Source organism: Lampetra fluviatilis, chromosome 3 (assembly GCF_964198595.1).
Source record: "Lampetra fluviatilis chromosome 3, kcLamFluv1.1, whole genome shotgun sequence".
Lineage (NCBI taxonomy): Eukaryota > Metazoa > Chordata > Hyperoartia > Petromyzontiformes > Petromyzontidae > Lampetra > Lampetra fluviatilis.
The window spans coordinates 21,295,417-21,318,446 of record NC_136277.1 but is presented as its reverse complement, the minus strand read 5'-3'; the positions used below and the strand labels follow the sequence as shown (position 1 = coordinate 21,318,446).

At 39.3% G+C, this 23,030-nt stretch overlaps 1 protein-coding gene across 22 annotated transcripts in view; it reads left to right on the top strand.

The window, feature by feature from the left end:
- Positions 1 to 23,030, top strand: part of LOC144954343 (tropomyosin alpha-3 chain-like) — a 58,328-nt gene that overhangs the window by 18,081 nt on the left and 17,217 nt on the right. For 5 of the 22 annotated variants that reach the window (XM_078884898.1, XM_078884892.1, XM_078884910.1 and 2 more), the window contains exons 3-8: positions 14,831 to 14,964; positions 15,669 to 15,786; positions 16,453 to 16,523; positions 19,582 to 19,657; positions 21,043 to 21,105; positions 21,957 to 22,026. In XM_078884898.1, the coding sequence (XP_078741024.1) occupies positions 14,831 to 14,964; positions 15,669 to 15,786; positions 16,453 to 16,523; positions 19,582 to 19,657; positions 21,043 to 21,105; positions 21,957 to 22,026 (532 nt within the window). Of the gene's footprint in view, positions 1 to 4,796; positions 5,173 to 5,534; positions 5,621 to 14,830; positions 14,965 to 15,668; positions 15,787 to 16,452; positions 16,524 to 18,482; positions 18,559 to 19,581; positions 19,658 to 21,042; positions 21,106 to 21,956; positions 22,027 to 23,030 lie in introns of those variants that run through there. The other 17 variants (XM_078884879.1, XM_078884873.1, XM_078884904.1 and 14 more) reach the window with 8 other exon arrangements.

Below are 23,030 nucleotides of genomic sequence, written 5' to 3'. Positions count from 1 at the left end.
AAGCCCGAATGCTAATTCTACTGACTGCCTGTGTGTGGGAAAAGTATTAATTTTCTTACCAACACTTTTGCCAACAGAAGTGGAGCGTGAGTCCAGTTAAAAGTCAAAATGTCTGACTGCTTAAATACTGTACCATGTGGTGGGGCTCATCTCAATTGGTGGGCCTTAGTGCTATAAATTCCACATTTTTATGGTGGGGATCAGTCTGTCCATATAAAAGCAAATTACACTACTATACTTGGAAGTTAATGAGATTACAACATCAAACATTGATCTAGGAAACTAATTTCTTTAGAAATGCTTTTTGTGTTTAGTTTGTTGTCCTTCGCCCACACCTCCGATTACCACGGTTGGCTACTTACGGTGTGAAAGAAGTTCAAAAACGTACGTACATAGAAATACACTGGAATCCTTTCAATTATATCGTGCAAAGTCAAAAGGTGGATTAATGTATTGATGGGAACGTGCTTCGAGCCACCAGGAGGTGGCAGCCTCTGGTCAAATGACGCAGTTCCTTTTTGGGACGGGGGTCCAGTTTTGTAACTCGAGCCCTGGGTCTCCTATGAGTTTCCGATGAAATTAGTGTATTGTGATAAGGCTCAATTCGAATTGCACGTGTAAGAATATGATGTTTTCAATGTCTGATCATTATATGCGTAGATATGCTAATGCATCATTACTCTTAAACTGATGGAGCCAACACAATTATAGAAGTTAGTTCGGGTCAGAAAAAAGATAAACAAAACGAGTTGCTAAAAATGAGAAAAAGGAGAATTGATTATTGAATTGAGTCGTGGCCTCAAATTGTCACAATTGATTAAATCGCAGGGGGAATGGGGAAGGTGAATCATTATACCCCAACGAATTAGAAGTGTGATGCCTTATTTAGCACTAACATTGATTAGTGAGCTCACAATATATGCATAAACTTGCAGGTGTAAAATATTTTTTCCATTTTCATATCCTATATGTAATGGTTAAATGTCACTCCTATGGCCAGAGGCTGCATCATTCAACGCTATATTAATATGAATTTAATTAAGATCCTGAATCATGACAAATCGTCAACTTACCAGGGGGTGACATTCTTCCATCCCAAGTAGAAATGACTCTTCTCACGCTCATAAAAAATTGTTATCTTTCTTTTGCATTCGTTAAATTGATATGCTAATAAAAATACATTTCCTTGCAACATCAAGATGTAAATTTTATCCTGGTATTAAGTGGCATATATGTAAACTTATTTAATATTATTATAATTTATTTTGCAAACATGTTTTACTTGAATAAACAGCAGTTACAAATGCAAATACATTTTTTATTGGAAAACCAGTGACATCGTCCAAAGGGAAGACTTGAAGCTGTGAAGAATTTCATGACTGAATTGAATATTAACATACATCAACATACATGTATATTTCAGTTAAATTTAGTCATGAAATTTAGTCATGAAATTGTTTAAGCCACCGGAAAGGAACTTAATTGGTCAGAACTTTATTGGCACGTTTCAATACATTGATATGTACCAATAATATATTTATACTCTTTGGTTCTTTCGGTAAAGTCACGTCGGTAGAAATAGCAATAGTCCGACTAGGTCAGCAGTCCTCCTGCTGTAGTAGTTTCACACCTGATGACGGTTGCTTGTGTTGCGATCGAAACGTCGTGATCTATTATTTTTTTTACCTACATGACTTTACCGAAATAACCAAACAGTATGGATTCCTGCAGTCACGAAATCTTCAAATCAATAATATATTTGTAAACGTGACAATCTTGTTGGGTATTTCAGAATTTTGGCATGAAACTACTATGTGGTCAAACCCCAAATTAAATATAGATCATACCTCAATGTGTTCCCATTACAAAGACGTAAATCTTCATGTATTGCACCACAATGGTCATTATATGGCTGAACAGCAGAGCTACCTGCCATGGTTAACTTGGTCCATCTCCCCTCCTGGCTCAATAAAATTGGTGTACTACTCCAGAACTTTGTCGCCAGTCAAAGAAATTGTTTTGTGGAAGACCTGCATTTCAATGCACAATGTACACAACCTCGTGGCCACCAAGAAAGATGTGCATCCAAAGCTAAACTAAGGATGGGGACATTTCATTTGTATGCTATACAGGATATTGTATGAAATGTAAGTGCAGTTTCCCCATTTGTCTTTGAAATAATGTGGGATAATACCGCACAAAAATGTCAACGCAAAATAAAGATAATCGTACCCCCGAAGCACAAAATTGTAACAGCATTCAAAGGAATTCTGAATTGTGTTAGCTGTGTCTCCACGGTGTACAGAAACATCACACGCCAGCGAGGTCTGATTCATGTAGTACTGTGCTGTATGGCAGCTACGGCACAACAGCATTGGATTGTGTGTTCTAGAACCAGTTCATGATGTTTGGTGATTTCAGTGGGATTTAGAACAGAAAATCACTCAATATAAATACCATTACAAGCTGTACAGGGGCAAAATGTGGTCTTCATATAACAGGGGTTTGTTAATAAAAAAAATAGCACACTATACCAGGACACCACACCATTGAATTGGCCCGTTATTTTCAAGATACACTATACAGTATCTTTGAAATGAAACGGTGTAGAATGTTCAGAATGTACAAGCGGATATTCGCACATTGTATATGCGAGTCTGGGGCAATGTCAGCCAGGAGGCTCTGTAATGAACTCATATATACAGCTGGAAAACGGCAAGGCCCTGGGTAATATGTGCTAACTTGCACCTGCGAAAATAAAGCTCCAATAGACGGAATTCTTTGTTAATTATGCTGCAAGGAGAAAACAATGGAAACTAAGAAACTACAAGATTGGGAAATGAGAGTTAAAAATCAGACGACATTAAATATTAAACGCAAACACAGCTGCATGTTGGAATATTTGATGCTTAAAGTGTTGTATTACTTTTCACAATGATTGAATATCCGATCTGAAATTTCGTTATATGTACTACTCGAATGCAAGTGTTTCGGTAAGCATCCAAAAGGGCACAATTAATTTCAGCTTCACGTTGATTTTCTATTTGCACCTGTATAAATGTAATGTTTTCTTACATATAAAAAAACAAATCCCCGGTTTTTTAGTTATTTCTAGTTTGAGAAATCTTCTTTAATTCAATTTTCCCAAAGTTTGCATTACTTCCACCACATTGTATTATACACATCTCAAGTTCACCGAGCAATGGCATAAACTGGTGGATTTTGCCAGTTTTCTGCCAACTTCTGGTGGAAACTGTTTTGCTCGGCCTTCCTTGCTCAACACTGCAGATATTTACCCTCGGTGATCTTTCACCTTGCTTAAATGGGACTTTAGTGTTTCTATATTTTACACCAATTTTATCCAGATTGTATCTTCATCAACACATGAAGTACAGTCGTGTATTGTACATTCACATCTCTGAGAGTAGTGCAACCGTACATGTTAGAGAATGACCCAAAGAAGCTGCTGATATCACAGAGCTAACTTCCCAATATCCCATCAAGTGACCTCTGATCCACGCAGCAGCTTGACAGTCAACCCGATATTTTTAATTCTCAAGAGCGTGCAAAACCACATTTTCTGCAATGGTTTGTTTTGTGACATCATTGGTGACCGGGCTGAGACCATTAATTCACGACACGAGAGAAGTCGGTCTAATGAGAGGTGGTCGTCTGTATTCCAGCACAGGAACTCAGCAGTGCCCGATGAGACATCTGACCTCAGATCAATCTTAATGGCCACCTCCTACTTAAACAAAGCTTAACATTACATCGAGATTTAATGGGATATGCCAGAGGGAATTGGATGTCATAAATGTAATTTAAATTATTTATATTTTATTTGAAAGGTGTATGTTGTACGACAGGTACTTTCCAGTTTCCACCCATTTATTTATACCTGGAGAGTTGTTGCTGTACATTGTAGCATTTATCCCTATTCATGTAAAAATGACGGTCTATAATATAACCTCGTTGACGAACGGGTTGAGATTTTAGTTCAATAAAGGTCAAACACAATTGAGGTCAGTGTAGACATTCTTGAATGAATCCTTCAATTGCAATGGTGAAATTCCTTAAAATAATTGTATAAACTTAAAATTTCTGCAATACAGGACTTTCAACATTGTCCAGAGACCAGCCATATCCTTATTCATATTCTTAGGTTTAATATGCTATAACTACTTAATTTGCTAAATATTCACGCACCACCGGACATTCAATTATTGACGTTCAGGGCCTCTCAAACGTAACTCTGGCCCATTCTGATATGACCGTATCACTCATCGCACCCCATCAAAGTAAATACAACGTAGTCCCGAGCAGCAAAAATAAAATTATAAAAAAAAAACGAAACTCGCTCTCGTAAAATATAACAAAACAGTTCACTCAACCACACACGCAGAAACTCCGCGCGAATGTAATACAGTGCAATAAATCGTAAAATGAATTTCAAATTTTAAGAAATAACGGGGCAGTTTCCGGCGATTCGCGCCGCGCAGTGATTCGTGAGGGGGCGAGGAAGGTGGGGAGGGATAAGGGGGCGGAGGTGGTGGGGGGGGTGAAGAGCGCGGGGGTGGGGGCGAGGGGGGGGTGAGAAGGGGGTGGGGGCGAGGGGGGTGGGGGCGAGGGGTGTGGGGGCGAGGGGGGGTGAGAAGGGGGTGGGGGCGAGGGGGGGTGAGAAGGGGGTGGGGGCAAGGGGGGGTGAGAAGGGGGGGGGGTGAGAAGGGGGTGGGGGCGAGGGGGGGATGAGAAGGGGGTGGGGGCGAGGGGGGCGAGGGGGCGTGGTCACCCCCGAGCTCGTGCGCTCTCAGTCGGCTCCATTCATCCACCCTCAACGACCATCACCGCCGCCACCACCACTATTATTTATATTTACAAAGCAACCGAAACATTACACAGGCAAATAATCCGTGCAAACCCCGCGCTGCCGCTGCTGCTTCTGCTGCTGCCGCTATCGTCGCTGCTTAATTTTTTGCGGCGGAGTGACGCGGCGGGAGGGGAGGAGGGGGGGTGCGCTAGTCGGCTGTCATCTTTGGCGAGATGACGGGCGTGAACTCGATCGAGGCGGTGAAGAGGAAGATCAAGAGCCTGCAGGAGCAGGCGGACGAGGCGGAGGAGCGCGCCGAGAGCCTCCAGCGAGAGCTCGACACGGAGCGGCACGCGCGCGAACGCGTGAGACACGGGGGGGTTGGGGGGGGGGTGGGGGAATAATTAATTAATTAATTGCACGGGGTGGGGGGGGGTCAAAGGTTGTGTTGGGTGGGTGGGTGAATGTGGAGGAGTTTTGGTGGTGGACATCTGTCATTGTCGTCGTGATCGTCGTCATGAATCTCGTTGTGTCCCCAATTGGTGTCACATCTGTTGATTGTGCCTACAAGGAGGGGACGATTGGTTGGTTTGTGAGAGGGTTGGGGAGTGATGGTGGTGGATTTTTGTCGCCGTGAGCATCATCTTTATCATGAGTATGCTTTTGGGTTTTTGTCATCGAGAGTGGCATCTGTTGATTGTTGCCGACAGTGCATCAAGGCGGTGCGGCGTGGCATGAGAAGGTTGAGTGGTGATGGACTTTTGTCATCGTGAGAGTGATCAACTGATGATTAGGATCATGTTGGATATCGAGGTGGGTTGGGAGCTTGGCGATGATGGGGACAGTTACTGTATTACAGATGTTCGAGTTCTATCATCGCCATTAGAAATTAGTTGATTACATTAATATATTGAGGGGAGGTGGGGTTGTTGGGATTATGGGGGAGGGATATGATTAATTGCTGGAATTATCATAATTATGAATATATATCAGGTGCCCTCATGGGTATGAGGGGAGGTAGATTTTAATGGGGGGGTGGTTAAAGGAGTGATAATGATGAATGTCTCTCATCGTTGTGAATATCATCATCTGTTAATTCAGTTCCTAAATTCGTGGCGACTTGAGAGTTGTGTTGGTGGGGGTGGATTGGGTTTGGTGATGGATGAGGGAAGGTGGTGGATTCTTACAGCGTCAATATCATGATCTGTTGATAGAGAAAAAGGTGGGAGAAAGTGGGGAGTGGTGGTTGGGAGGGGTCGTTTTGACGGTGTAGGTGATGATTGTGGAGTGATGTTTTTTCTGCCATCGTGAATATTCTTATCACCTGTTGATAAGGTGCCTGCATCAGTGTCATCAGAATTGGAGGATTATATTGTATTGTCATCATTTTGGTGCTTAGATTTCCATATGGGGATCATTCTAATAATCAGTTGCGTTGTCATTCTCAGTAAATTCCTTTTTTCCATCATAAGCAGAATCTGTGAGTAGGTTTCTATGGCAACCTAATTCTTTATAGACGGAATTCTAAGCTCAACAGCAAGTGATATATGTATATATTTACATGGCAATCATAAATTACTGGTTTACATAATTTGTCATCACTGAATTATTCGATTCCTACAATCGCATAATCACCATCTCTGGTTTCTGGTGTCAGTGTCAATTATTTGTGGATTGTATTATAAGATTATTATTTCGATATTAGATTATTACTTTAGCCTCGATATTATCACTGGCATATGATCATATCCCAGCATATTCTTTGTCAATTTTGTCATCCACTTAGTAGCTTTGTGAATTAACATTAAAAATCTGAGGATTTGATGCTAAGGTAAGGTATTTATTCCTGCATTTGTTCTATGACATCATCTGTTGATTTGTTTTCTGTGTCAGCATCACCAGCTTGTGGATGTTGTAAGATTACCATCAGTGAGCGTTTATATCAGTACAGTACAGTGTTGACATCTTCATGTCGTCATTTTTGATTTGGGATAATTTTTGGGTTAATCGTCAGAAGTGGGTTATTCGATTATTTTCATTAATTTGGCCAACATCATTAAAGTATATTCCTGTTGTGTTTCCACCATCATCTGTTGAACATATTCTGACATGAACCGCATCATAATTTTCAGGTTATATTAATGAAGATATTCTTCATAAGATTGTTATATTCTTATATTAACTTTTACTGATTGGCCGTGTCGGGTGGTGGAGGGTTACGACACATTTATAAATAACGCGATCTAAACCCAAAAATCGTTGATTATGTATTTTTGGGTTGACTGAATTTATTATCAGTCGTCGTTTAGACTCCCACTTTATTGTAATCATTAATAGTATGATTACACTATTAGATTCCTACATTAGCCATTCTCCGGATCAATATCAGGAGATTACTTTATTATATTTCTAATCAGCATGCTGATGGTGTTAGTTATGTCAGTAATACTACCATCGTCATTACATGATAATATTCCTACCACCGCATTAGCACAATATCCTTAGATACCTATACTGTACCTCATAACCTCCAACAAACGGTTATAGAATTCGCCATCAACATAATCTGAATCAGTAGACTAAATTCATAATCTCAATCATCACCAACCACCATCAGCGGTGCTGATGTGCGATTGTCTAATTCAGCAATTCGTATACAGTAGACATACCCTCATACTGCTCAGCAGGCCTTATAATTATTCGGAACATGTTTGTTGCTTATTGTCATGGCAATCACTGGCTATTTTTATCCTCAGCAAATCAATCCTCGTGGCTGTGAGAGTAAAATTTTACTGTCATGATTGACATCAATGTCGTTATGATTGTGTCAAATTGTGTAATGAAATGTATAATAATTTTAGTATTTAAGTGTTTTACGTCACTGTTGTCCATAACCTCAGTCATGGCAGGCGATGGCAGTGACACTTATCTTGAACACGTGGCTTGTGAATATTTAAAATGCATACTTCAGCAACAAATCATGGTCATTCCCATTAATTCATCCAGAATAGTGGGGTTTTTTATGTTCTTGTGGCACATTACAATTCTAATTACCATCAGTATCATCGTCGCGGTGGGATGTTGTTACATTTCTTCCTCTGGCGTACAGTATATTAACAAGAAGGGGCCTTGCGTCAGTCGCTGTCCCAGTGTTTTCCTCATCCCTCTGAGAGCCGTCCGTCATCTCTCAAGACGAATGGGCCATAATTCAAACAACATTGCTGTCAAATATTATTCGAGCGTGCCCTGTATGCTACCGTGCCGGCGAGGATTCGAATTGTGCTTCTGAAGTCTGAAAATTCAGGCTGTGGCATTTATGTACTGTACTTGGCAAGAGCCGAACATCATGCCATTTGAACGTTCAAGTCAATGCGCTAAAAGACATCGTGACTGATGTTTAATGGTCGTATAATGATTCGCATAAATGAAGCCAGGGGGTGATTTTGCACAAGTACACTGTAAACTCCGAGCTAGCAGTTTTGTATAACACCGCAGTACCGTAGTGTAATCTGTCTAGCCAGCGCTCAATTAAAAATATTCAACTGTATACACTTGTAAGTTAAATATAAGCTCGTTTATTTAATGAAATTCACGCGTGCAAGGCGAGGCAATATATTTAATCTGCGTGTATGCACATTGCAGTAGGTTCTGCTAAGTAACGAATTGAATAATTCCACATTTTCCTTTTTAACAGCTTGGGGAAAATCGCAGTGAATGCAGTTTTGCACATCATTCTGTAGGAGCATTCATCTGTGCAACATCAATAGGGGCCTTTCACTGCGGGCATTAGGCAAGGCTGATGACAGATGCATGGTGCACTTGGAATGCGAGCATAATCCCCGGGGGGGGGGGGGAGCTGAAAATATGAGCATTTGTTGATGCGATTTCGACTCTGATCTTGAAAAGCTTATTCTAATGCTAGTATTAAAAACAAAAATAGAATAACGACTTCAACAAGCGAATAATGTATTGCGATAAAGTTACTTGCTGTTTGTTTACATTGTAATGTACTTAACGATTAATGCATACCTCTTAATACATTTCTGTAATGCACACTCTGGGAATGCTGCCGTGGTTATCACACTGAAGATTGCAGGTTTGTTCTTCTGGTGCTTCAGTCGAAACAATGGGACTAGTTTCTTAATCCTTTACGCCCCTGCCCACCCCAGTATATATTCTAAATGCATATACCACAGTTGGTAGCACCTCTTCCAAGACATCTGACCCGCTTGGAAGAGGCCATCGACACTCTAAAAGGGGCTCTCTAAGAGCTCCAACTTGTGGAGGCCCTTCTTCCAGTAGTGATGTGTCCACATTTACCATGGCGGTGAGGTGTTAAATACCTCGCCAGGTATACAGGAGGTCTTGGGTTCGATCCCGACTCCGACGCCTGTATATTTGGAGTCTGCGTGTTCTCCCCGTGGTCGTGTGGAATTTCCTCCGGGTCCTCTGGTTTTTCCCTCCACATTTAGAAACATGCGTTTCGAGTATTTGGCAGCTATAAATGTCCACATGATAAGCCACTTTATTGAGCTATCATTTGTGGCCAGGTCGCTTCTGAAAAAGAGCTATATAGCTCAGTGAGCCTTACCTAGTAAAAATAGTTTAGTTTAACTTTTTATAATCTCAATACGCTGAGCCAAATGCATGTTTTAATATATACAAACAGATCCATAGGCTGTTGTGTTATAATGTGGCATATAGTGCATTTGTAAATGGAAAAAAATATAGAATGCAATATATTTCATTCGATTTAACAAAGCACACGTCATAGCTTATCCACATACATGTGCACGATTTGAGAATACTGTACTGCACTGTTAGCCAGTTTTGGGTGCTTTTAAGGGGCACACAATGACCACCTTAACAGAATCACTGATGAATAGACTTGAGTTGCTGAAAAACGTCTCTGCGTGTGAATGCGCGCTACTTTTTCTTTGTTTGTGCCCAGTGACCTCTCCGTTGACCTGTGGCATTGCTTAACGGTTGGGTAGAAGGCCGCTAAATTAAACCTCCCATAAGGATCTCATACCGCATGTTTGCTGAGCATGCCGTGGTTTATGCTATACGGAAACATTTTTGTTGCCTCTGGTGTTGGTGGAATAATCGATCAATTAACGGTATTATTGTGGCTCTTAGACAAACATTTTGCCAGGAAGCGTTCAGTCATGGCCTTATTGCCAAGAAATGGATCTATGCAACACTGTAACTAAGTTACTTATTTTGTGTGATAGACAGTATTTGTGCAGTTAGATATTACAGTAGAAAACTCCAGACAGACTTTTATTTTGCATTGCTGGGCCATCATGATTCTAACTTGTATCTGCTTACTTTGGTTACACACAAATGTTGGTTTTAATGTTATAGATTCGAAGTTTTCGTGACTGCAAGGATTCATACTCTTAGTTTTTTTCGGTAAAGTCACGTAGGTATAAATAAATAAATTAACTCACGACGTTTCGGAAGCAACACAAGCCTCCGTCATCAGGTGTAACTGCTCCTTCATACGCTACAGCAATTTTACTGGAGCAGTTACACCTGATGATGGAGGCTTGTGTTGCTTCCGAAACGTCGTGAGTTAATTTATTTAATTTTTTTACCTACGTGACTTTACCAAAAAAACCAAAGAGTATGGTATTAATGTTATTCTACAGTTTATATGTAACTCGGTTAACTCGAACACCATGCTTGCAAAGCATGCTGACAAGTTTAAAACATAATACTGCAGGTTAACCTGCCACATCTTCATGAAATATTAGCAGTATGTGGAGATGATAATGAGAGATGTCCCAACGGATAAGTGGACGTTTTTGTATGCACTTTTTAATGATTTGGTTTTGTTACGTATTGTGCTTTATGTGCATAGGACACTGTCATATTTTATGAGGATAAAATAATAATGACTATACCAGTTTTTATATAATTAAATTGTTACCTCATTCACTGTCCTGGAGAGAATGTTTAAACTAACTTGGTCTATATGTTTCCCCATTAAAAGGCAGCCACAATACAAGGTCATAGAGTTACAAAACAAATTACATTTTGCTTTAGGGTATGGTTAATATCCTTTCACAGCTATACGATTTGACCATATGTAAGCAATTTGTGAGGTTTATACATAATTTTCACAAGACAAACTGCGATACAATTATAGTTTTCATTGGCCTAATGCAATACATTTTAGATGTTGGTAACAGTGATTGTGAAGATAAGTCTTTGAAAAATAGCCTAACGTGGTAGATTTTTTTGTTGCAATTTTGTTTAATTGATGGCTTTTGCAATCGACATTTTCTGTAATGTGGAATAAGCCTCCAGAGAAATTAAGAGCATCATTTAAATCCATTTGCGAAGTTCCAGGAAAAATAGAAAACAGTTTCTCAGACCAAGATAAATCAGTTGAAATGTTTATACCCAAGCCCATAATCCATCGTTGTCTTTTTAAGCATCACACTGTTTTGCATTGCATGCATATATGCTATGTAATTAATGGTCATGTTAGGCCACAGTTGCAACAGAAATGGGAGTTTGGAATTAAATTTCAGCAGCGAGCAGTTGACATTTCAACATGTATTAAATATACATGAAAACCTCTGTTGGACATCAGCACAGTTTAGTTCTGTTGAACATACGCACTCTTGTTACCCGGTCAGAGACTGGCCCAGTAATATATGCAATGCAATTTACCGCAGCACACGTATTGAAGTCTAAAATTTATTCATACATCTATTTGTACCGTTGTAACACAACTAATTGTTATCTTTCGAGCAGACATTTTATGTGTTTTATACGTTTGTGAGTACTGTACATTCAGAAGTTTCTGTACATTTTCATGTATAAAATGGTTGTGACTCGGGTTATGCAGTAGTGTATAGCTTACCAAAATTCCCTTATGATGTAGGCCCATGAATGCATGTTGCAATCTGTCATTCATATTGGCTTCTTTATTTTAACCAATGCTCTTGGGATTCATTTTTGCAGTAATTTTATGTGCGGGAGATATTTTGCCAAAACTTTATAAGCTCGTGCTAACCAGCTCGGTGGAGGTAACAAGTTGTGGGAATTTGTAGATGCACACTTAAGACCTGCATTTATTTGGTTATATATATTTTTCATCATTTGTCACAAAAAATGTATAGCAAAAATACAATATAAATTGAAATTTATACAATTTTGATTTAAACCTTTCGTGACTGCAGGGATTCATATTCTTGGTTCTTTCAGTAAAGTCACGTAGAAGGGAAATAATAAAATAATCTAAATATAAAACAAAAAAAATTCTCACGACGTTTCGACTGCAACACAAGCAATCATCATCAGGTGCGAAATCCACAGCAAGAATATTTTAACAAAGTGGCGGTTTTTCACACCTGATGATGATTGCTTGTGTTGCAGTCGAAACGTGGGAATTTGTATTGTTGAATATTTATATTATTTTATTATTTCCCTTCTACGTGACTTTACAGAAAGAACCAAGAATATGAAATTTATACAGTTTGATACCTATTATCTGTGTCTCTTGCAAAAAAAAATTGACTGGCTGAATGAATGTGCACCTAATCATTGGCCAGCATTAAATTTGCTTTCACGGGATTTACTGCTCAGTAAAAGCGACGAGGCATTATTATTTGTCGCCGTAGCCATTACTGAATGTTACGGTGCATTTTTTTTAAAAATAAAACCAAACTGCGAATAATACATTCTCCAAAAAGCCGGAAGCAGATTGCATTCGTTCCAGAATTGAAAAAAAGCATAAAATACCACAAATGTAATTCCTTGTAGCTTCTTTCTTGCTCATAGAAATGATTTGGTGTTGCTGTTTCGGCAGTGGTGCATAAGCACGAATAACAAAAAAAAACATCATTGACTGTGTTGAGTTGTTCTTATTATAGATGTTGCTACCGTTGGAACAATACTCGCAAACATCTGTTATCGCGGATTGGTTTCTCGAAATGGTGCGGCTGATTTAAAACGTCCTTGACAGCCGTTTGGCGAAAACTTTTTTTGCATAAAGAACGGAGGAAATTTGTCAATGAGCGCATGCGAGCGTGGACTGCTCTGCCTAAAAGCGTGAGCTCTGCTTTACAGGGAAACCCAACAGCAGCAGCAGCAGCCGCCCTGTTTTCAAGGGCTTTTGAGGATTTATTTTCCAAGTTACTTCATCGCCAGACCGTAAACTGGGCATGAAGACAGAAGCTGGCTTTTTTTTTGTCAGGAGGCAAAGATCCAGGCGTTACCTTATATGGCAAAGTATGGTTTATACTGTAGGTTTTACTTCTCCGTAGAACAGGTATATTTATAGTTTATGTATTATTCATTGTATATGTAAGGGCGACCCCATTGAAATGCAGTTTGGTTTAATTTATTGACTTGGTATTCTTTAGGGAAAAAGATGTCACAATTGCAAGCATTACTGCAGTTAATGGTATAACCTGAATTTATAATGAGTAAAGTGTACATATATACTTGACCTTTTAATACCACTCTGCTCGTGTTAATTGGGAACTTTCCGCATCTTACTTAGCTTCAATGGCGATGTAGTACGCCATGTTAATGTATATGTGAGTTACTTATTAGCTTATTTTTCATGTGCCCTAGTTTAATCATTTAATTTGCACTAGTTTCAGTCTGAACATATAACATTCTATTTAATCCGCTTGCTGAGCTGGTCCTTTAAACACTATTTTAATAAACAACATAATTGGATCGTTAGCATATTCCAAAGTCGTAAACTTGTAATGTTACAAATCACTACTAGTTAATGTCGGTAGTGGTAGAAGACTAGTCTTGATACCAAATGTATTATAGAATGCATTCACGTCATGTAAGAGGCTTTAAGTGGATTAGAATCAATTGCAAGGCTGAATGTGTGCAAGAATGCGTGGAATGTTACAGTGAAAGAGCCCTCCTCTCTTCTCGTCTGGCTAGACACTGCTGCGAAGCATTGAAGCAAACATGATGTAATGCGTGCTGCCACACTGTAGAAAAGTGATCTGTTTGCACCCCATGAGCTGATTTTAACAGTGACTTAAAATTTGTAATTTTATATTTTTATTTGCCAAGTTCAGGTCGGCGTGAAAATGTTACTTTGAAAACCTCTGATCGTACTGGAATGGCATGATAACAATGTAAACATGTACTTTCAAAAGAAAAGTAATGTCACCTATCATTATGGTAACAATTTCAAGCATTTGTTCTGAATACTTTTATTATATTATTGTTTAGTTTCACAAAATGTATTCCTGATTGTCAGGCCGGCTGAAAGTCTGGCCTCATAGCTGACAATTTGTATAGGCGAGCTATGGTATGCTTACGGAGGAAAAAAATAGTGGCAGAGTAATTTGATTACACAGTGAGACCCCAATTTACATCTCCCCCCTTTTTACGAAGTTTCGTAAATACCTCCTCACTTTATTAATACCACGACCTGATTTGTGTCGCCTCATCCCACACTTATGTCGCTGGCAGCATCCGTCCTTTTTAAATCCTTTATATTAAGTTCACTTGCTTGCTTGCTTGCGCGCTTACGACCGTGCAAATCTTTCGATCGTTTTTTAACCCACTTCCCGTGATCCAATCGAGCTGACATTTTGCACACAGACTCGTTGTGCGTGACAATGAATGTTCGTGAAAAATAAAATCCAAAATTTTCCACTTTTTAGGACATTTTTTTTTTCATATTTAATTTAAAATACCAATGTGATAAAAATGAAACTCTTACTCAAGAAAATCAGAAATGAATAATAAAATAAAACTGATGCCACGCATATAAAGGATTTATAGTGAAAAACTTTGTTTTTATGGGTTAATTTTTTCGTATCCATCACCTCGGCCTTCACCTCCACCTACCCTGTAAATTGCTTTGACTTACGTTGTTTCAATATTCATCGCACCTTTCAGGAACGCATCCCCGACGTAAACCGATGTATTACTTATTATTATGAATGAATGCTGAGAGTACATCCTATAAATGTGTTTGTGGCTATATGACTCAATGCTGCTCTGGTTTCTCCTCTGTAAATGCAGGCTGAAGCCGATGTGGCCTCCCTCAACAGACGCATCCAACTCGTAGAGGAGGAGCTGGACAGGGCTCAGGAGCGCTTGGCCACAGCCCTGCAGAAGCTTGAGGAGGCCACCAAGGCTGCGGATGAGAGTGAGAGGTAATGTCAATGCGCGTGGTGAAAACTCCACGATAGGGAACGTACACCTATCTGCCAGTGCTTCCGTACCTTTAGGATAGGAGTGGCCTATGGCGTCATAGTGAGATGTGCAGAATGCTATGAATTACTAATGGTAATGAATATACTCATAGTGATCTGTCTGGAAAAAACAAGGCAAGCTATTTGTATTTCACAGTGTAGAACTTCGAATAAAAATATGAGCCGTAACTGTATGTACAGTGGTATGCCAAACTAAATATTGCGAAGACATATTTTGGTAGTACAAATACGAGCTGCTGCAAGCTATTTCTTTAATCATTCTTTCTGATTAATAGTATTTCAGTTGGCATGCCATCTAATTGAGTTTGGCGACTGCAATTTTGTTTCATATTATTATAATTGAATCTTGCTCAAATGTGATGTGCTTTTGTGATGAAAAGTTACGTGTGTGGTTTACAGAAAACGGAAACTTAAATTGGTTTCGAAACATTGTGCTCATCAGTGGATAAAGTGTATTATCTCAATTCGGTTACTGACCACAGTGAAGGCCACTTGCTCGTGCTTAGTCTCCTCTCTCTGCCGATACATATTTTTTTATATTGGGTACATGATAGCACCTAAACACCAGCGGTTACGCACGTGTATCCCACTGAGCTGAATTTGATGTCCTTCACACGATACAATTGAATATACTTTATCCACAGAGGCATGAAAGTTATTGAGAACCGGGCCCTCAAGGATGAAGAAAAGATGGAGTTGCAGGAGATCCAGCTGAAAGAGGCCAAGCACATCGCTGAAGAGGCCGATCGCAAGTATGAAGAGGTGAGCTTTGTGGTTTTTAACTCAGTGTCCCATTCATTTCTCAAGCTATCATTTGCTCTTTTACAACGCTGTCCCCTGGGTTATGCCTGGTTTTGGAAAGCGCTTGCCAAGTGTGCCGTAGTTCCAAGAAGCAATTCAAACTTATTGGGGGAGTGCTGGAAGTCTCTGAGTGATTCCTGGCCATAACCAACATCAGTGGTGTAATATGTGAACTGGTCTTTGGACCTAGACTGCTCCCCCGCTCTTTAACATGCACTGACAAGCGAGGTGAAGTTTAATCAAACCATTCCTACAAGGGACATGGGTTAGGGAAGCTAGCAGTGGATGAACAAAGGGATTTAAATAATAGTTAATCAAAAACTATAGCACTCTCTGAGTATTCGTATTGTGTCTACAACATTAAGTCCCGCACCTCCGAATAGCATGGTTGGCTACGTACAGTGCAAAATAATTGCAACATACATACATACACACTCTAATTGTGCCAACACAACTTTGTGCAATATAGCTTGAAACGTTTTATTTGTGCATTATAGTTACAATTATAAATAAGCAGATCTGTCTCTCATCCATTGATTACCTATTGTTTCAGTGTAGGATGATATTGGCAATGTAGTACAGGGCTTAGACGAGATACGTGTGTGTATGTGCGCGCGCGTGCCGCAGGTGGCCCGTAAGTTGGTCATCATCGAGGGGGAGCTGGAGAGGACAGAAGAGCGTGCGGAGGTGGGAGAAACGTGAGTCTCCCGCAATCTAAATTTCACACTTTCATGGAAAATAAAAATGTTATTTTTTTACCAATTACATGTACACCCATGGACAATACACAGTGTATATACACAATTACACATGTATATGTCAAGCGAGGTGGAACCATGGATGGTTAGGGCACTTTATTTACAATCTGAAGGTTGGAAATTCAAATCCCAATCGTGGTTTGACTTTGCTTTTCACCCGTTGGGGTCCGTAAAGTAAGTCATCAATGATCATTCTTTGTAACCAACTTCTTCAAGCCATGGCATGAAGAACGTCCACTACTGGCTTTGGACCTTTAACAGTCATAAGTGCTGCCCCATTGCTCATTTGAGCTGGAAGACACATTGATTTTATATATATATGAATATATTTGTAAATGTGTATAATCTAATGTGCTGTTTTTTTTTATATGCACATACAGTTCACCTATGCAGTAAATTTCGTGTTGTATCATAGCTGTTTCATAATTGTGTTCTGCTTGTATTTTATAAAAAACAAAAACCCGATGCATTTATTATGAAGTAATTGTTATTGGTTCTCAATGTCATTTGCAGCTAGCTGTTCAAATTATGTTGCAGTCTTGTATAAATACTGTAGTGTAACACACCAGTCACGGAGTAACTCATCCAAATATTGATAGATAGCATCAAATCTTCCATCATCACTTTTCCAAGTTTAAAAACTGCTGGCAGCAGTTGACATTGCCTTGAAATGTCATGTTAGTGTTGTCTCTTGTGTGCTTTTAATATAGCTGCTAATTGTAAGACATTTTTAAATGTGCCTAACGCTATTGTGTCAGTGTTGCTTGCATGAAGGCCGGCTGTTAAAGTTCACTGTGTCCTTATAGTTTGGCATGCAGTTGTTAATAGCATAATTTGGTTTTGCATTATATCAAATCCGTGTACGTTTGCAGTACCTTAGGAAGGAGAACAGGTTTAGCAGACTACTTGCTATTGTCTAGGTTAAGATTTTAAAAATACAATTTGTACTATTAATACTGCCCTTTGATTGCTAGTCCCTGCTGAATATGAAGCAAATTTGTTTTGATGTGAATGCCATTTCAATAGGTGGTGTGTACTTGATGATTGTTAAAGTCACTTAACACCAAACCTTCATCTTGAGATGGCCCCGTTATAAAACATCTATTTCAAAGCATTCATTTTGATATTTTAAATTCAACAGTTTATTTGCGAAGTATTTTCGGCTCATTCTTAAAACAAATCCCAACGTGTCTTTTTGGAGGTTTTCTTTACATTCAGCAATGACCACCAATGTTTGGCAGCACACATTATCCAAAATCCCTCATCAGTTGTGGTCACTCGAATGACTATTTAATCAACCAATAATTAAAAACCTTTTAATTTACTCTTCATACCGTTTCATACACGATTAACCAAGGGATGAAGCATATTTCTGCACAAGTATGTGCTTGTGCTTAAACCCAGTGTGAAACCATTAATAATTAACATTTTGTTCGTATTGGGAGCAATATCATCAATGTATACACAGAAATATACAGATATTAATTGTTGCTTTGATTGGTAGGCTTTTTTCAACTCCAAAGGCTGCATGCAATCTAAGGAAAGCCTGTCGGCTAAATTATGGATTCGTTTGGAATGTTGTGTCTCTATCAGTACCATTTCAATAACTATATACACTTAGATTCATAAATAAAACATCAACTGAGCAACACAAACACAAATTCACATATCAAACTCAGCCGTGATACGATATACTCCCAAAAGGAACTTAGCTTCCTTGGTAGACTTGATATATCCTGCATTTAGTGGCTTTCTCTTGCCCTGTGGGGCAAATTTTGTCATTCAGTGCAGCCAGTCACGCATTGCTGCTGCCTGCGTATAATCGCTTGTGTGCATGGTTTGACCGCGGGTGTGTACACTAACCCTGCTGGCATCGGCGGCTTGTGTGCCAACTAACAGCCGGGTTCGGCAGCTGGAAGAAGAGCTGCGAGTCATGGACCAAAACATGAAATCTCTGCTGGTTGCAGAGGAGCAGGTACTCACTGGCGCATGTGCAATCTCTTTGATCGCTCGACGTGATTTAATCTCCACCTTATAAAGTGCAAATTGAGCCGGTAATATGTTTTTTTTTCTTAAGAGCCAAAGTGTCCTCCATGCTCAGGGTTGGCACGCAATTAAATTTGTGGCCTTGAGCCAACATTGGAAATGTTGCATTACTGGTGAGGACCATTGCCTCCACAGATTGACAACTGACAACATGCAACAAATTAGTAACCACTTTACGTATCCTGGATGTATGATTTACTAAATATATCCCTGACTGGGTTTTGAACTAACATTCTTCTGAAGGTGGATTAAGCCCCCACCGGTAGTTCCATCCAGATGGATCACACATTAGTAGCAGTTCATGAACCGTTATCACATTTCAAGTTGGCAATTTTTGCACTTTAAGGCGGATTTTATTTCAATGCGTATCACTATATATGCCACCACGCTTGGTCAAAGCTCCTGCGTTGCTGTCCTTCGTTGCTTGCATTTTCCTCAGGCTTTTCCTTCTTTTTTTTTTATTTATCTCTAAATTATTTATCTTGTCAGATCCAAACGCTTGCTCATCACCAGCGTCAGCACTTAGGCAAGGCATTTAGACGTACATTTTAATACACACAGAATCAGATACAGTATTTATACAGGCAGCTTTCATAAAATGTTGATACAAATTGTTGGGAATAATTACATTATAAATACTAGTTGCTTGTGTGAACATCCTATTACATATTCTAAAAGGAAATTATTGTGACCATTAAAAATGGAAAATGGTCCCGTTTTGACTTCAAATTGTGAATATTCCTCAATGTAGTTTTAGTTTTTGGAAGATCAGTTAAAAAGTAATGTCCAAAACCAGGACCATAAAATGTGCTCTTCAAAAATATAGGTTTCTTTTCTTATTCCGGGTTTTATTTTGTTGTATTTCTTTATTTCCCTTGTTTTTCCTTTCCCCTACCTTATCATTCCTTCTTCCACAATCTCTGCTGTTGCCCGGTTGTGGGTAAATACACAGTAAATGTGCCGAGCTTGAGGAAGAGCTGAAAACGGTGTCCAACAATCTGAAGTCTCTGGAGGCTCAGGCCGAGAAGGTAGGGTGGTTGTTTAGGCAATGGTTGACTTGATGCTCACTGGAACTCACGTGAAAATGGTATGTGGCAGTTATATACCTGTGTGTGTGTTTGCGCATGCCACCAATGATGGGGAGTGGTAGTGCAGTGGCTAGCATGCTGCGCTATGAACCTGGGTACTCAAGTTCGATTCCTGCCCATGGCCAACACTGGTGATGAATATCTGAACCAGTCATGGGCCTCCCCTAGGTTGACTTAGCCTCAAATGAGTACCTGGTGTGGTGTGTAAACATCTCCACTAGGGAGATGGCAGTGGCCGGGCGTGGTATTGGCCACCCACCACCTCATGTGCTGTGCTGGTCATCATCGGTGAACTCAAACAGCACTTGCTCCAAGAGTCAGATATGGATATTCGTACAACCACAGGATTATTTTGTATTGTTGTTTGTAACCCATTGTTTAAAAAATAGTTTTGTTGTAGGTGTTGTATGTGAAATTAAAACTTTGCTTTAAAATAATTATAAATATCACCTATAGGAGTTTAAAGGTACAATTGATTATCCTTAGTCATATTCAATGGTTCAACTTCAGGAGAATACTGAACAATGGTCAGATTGCAAAGTAAATCTGTGTATTCTGTCTTTTGAATGAACACTGATAATGTACTTTTTGCACAATTTCAGTTTTATAGCTCCTATTTATTTGGCCACATTATTTTGGAATATAATAAAATAGATGTGAGAATGTTGGGTTACTTTTTGAATGAAGGGACAACCCAATAAAAGCATGTGTATATTTGACGTATGGCTACCGAGAAATTTTTACTTTGAAGATCAAGATCATGACGTGTGTGGGCGTTTAGTATGACGACGCTTGAATGCAACCGATATTTGTGAACATGAAGCACACTGCAATGGAAATGTATTCGCAAAACTTGGCCTTGCTACTATTTCCCCTTATACATACGCTTTGGAGGTATATTTTTACCCTAAATAAGTATCAACACACTTGACGAAATGTCATGACATTATGTTGTTTGGGCTACATATTCAAGTAGAAAGAGAACTTGAATTGTGCCTTTGTTATGATGCACAGCGTATTACGTGATCACCCAATGTACTGTAAATGGGTTCAAATTGTGTCGGTTACACTCCCTTGCACTCATACTCTTTGGTTCTTTCGGTAAAGTCACGTGGTTGGGAGTCGAAGACGAAGTCAATTTTTATTTCAGAAACAATTACTTTTCTGTTGTGTTGGTGTGATAGATTGTTGTGATGTTTAAACAAAATAATCTGTATTTGTTATTGGGGTTCGCTGTTCAAGAGGGAATATAGTACCATTGCTTTATTTCTAAATTCTCATTTTAAAATAAATGATGTGTGAAAATATTGTTTGTACCTTCCTAGTATTCACAAAAAGAAGACAAGTATGAGGAGGAGATAAAAATTCTCACCGACAAGCTGAAGGAGGTATGTTCTGAAATAAAGTACCATTCATTCTGTGCAGAGACGATACATTTAATGTTGCAGACATTTAGACCTTCCACATTAAAGAAAAGCAAGGCTCTCTTCTGTTAGCAGAGCTGGTATTTTAGATACCTCGGAGTAAATTTCAGTCTCATTTTAAAATGTATGGATTAGCCATTTGGGCAGGTAACATCACATTTATGGTTACAGTGCCTTGCTGCTGTAAAAAAAAGCACTCGTAGGGATCAATGATGCAACGTTATTAAATCATGACCAGCTAGTTGGGTGGCACTGATTAGATCCTAACAATACATCAGAAGGTGTAGTGGACAACATTACATATTGCTATACAGTACGGTGTATTGTATATCCCTAAGTGTACACTGTGGTTAGAGTTCCCGTCTCACAAACAGAAGGTTACGAGTTCAAATTCTGGTCAGGGTTCAGGTCAGCTTATCATCCTTCAGAGTAGATAAAGTGAATACCACATTGTTAGAAGTTAATATTGGTTGTGCCGTGGGAATACTGGCCTCTGCCATAGTAATGTGTTTTATCCACCAGTGTCTCATGGCCCCCAGAAGAGATACGCACCACCATTGCGTGTTTGAGAAAGCAATGGGGTGGTGCTTCGGCTAGACCAAAACATGTTGTCTGAAAGCAATAGAGAGATACAAATATTTGGTAAGATTATTGACAATAACTCTGCTTCTTTAGAGATATCATTACGATTCCATTTTTTATCGGCACTTCATGTCAACGAGTGTTCTGTGCCATGGTCAATAATCCATACTTTTACACACTTGCCATCTTGATCTTTGTACTTTAGCTAATTGTTTTTGTTTTCTGCCTAAAAGGCTGAGACACGTGCTGAGTTTGCGGAGAGATCAGTGGCCAAGCTGGAAAAGACCATCGATGATTTGGAAGGTGGGTTTATGTTAAAAACCAGTGTGGTCACTTGTAAGTGTTTTAGACAAATAAGTATATTCCGCTCTGTATACTACCATTTTCAGAATTTGAATTGCTTGTTGTATTTACTGTATATGCACTTTGAATGACGATTCACTCTTGTAATATGTACATTAAATTTCTGATGGGGTAAGTCTTTAATCAACACATTATATCATGTATTTTTTATATTCAAGTAAGTATTAACATTCAACCTGCTGATGCTGCAATTAAAGTCATGAACAAATTGTCGGAAGGATCAAAAAGTTACAATGCCAGTCGCAGGTCGACTCAGCGTCTCATCCTAACAGGGTCGATAAAAAAATCACTTTATAAACGGGGGTCATGTTCGGAGAGACTGACCTCTATCTAGCATTGTAATTTCAATTTCCACCACAGCTTCAGGGCCAACAATAGAGATGAGCACCGTCCTCTTGCTTGCTTGAACAGAGAGAAACAATGTATGCTATTTAATATAAATACTGAATAAACACGTTTGTTTAAGAATTGAGAAAATGCAGCTGCCAAAAATCAGGCAAACCTGTCTACAATCACGTAGGTGCACATCTGTGGAGCCACCCAAATGAATTGCAATACAACATATAGTTACATTTAGATTTATAAAGCATCTACATGTGACTGCATATCATGACTATTAATGGAGTGGGTGGGATTCGTGCATATTGAGGTGACTTGAGAGAAAAGAGAGCATTTTTGTTGTCAAGTACTGTATTTTTGTTTAGTATTGGGAAACGAGACAATGGTATGGTAATCTGTAAATGAAGATACTTGAGAGTGAAGAGAAAGTCAGCCTCTAGCCAGAGGAGAAGAGGAGGTGGGGGAGTTGTAAGCATGGACTTGGTCAGGGCACACATCTCAGCAGTGTGAGAATGGCAAGGAGTACGCGGTGTCCACAGCTTCTGGGTTTTATTGTAATCTGTGACGTTCTTAGTTTTCATTCCACTGCATGGTCTTAGTTTGTA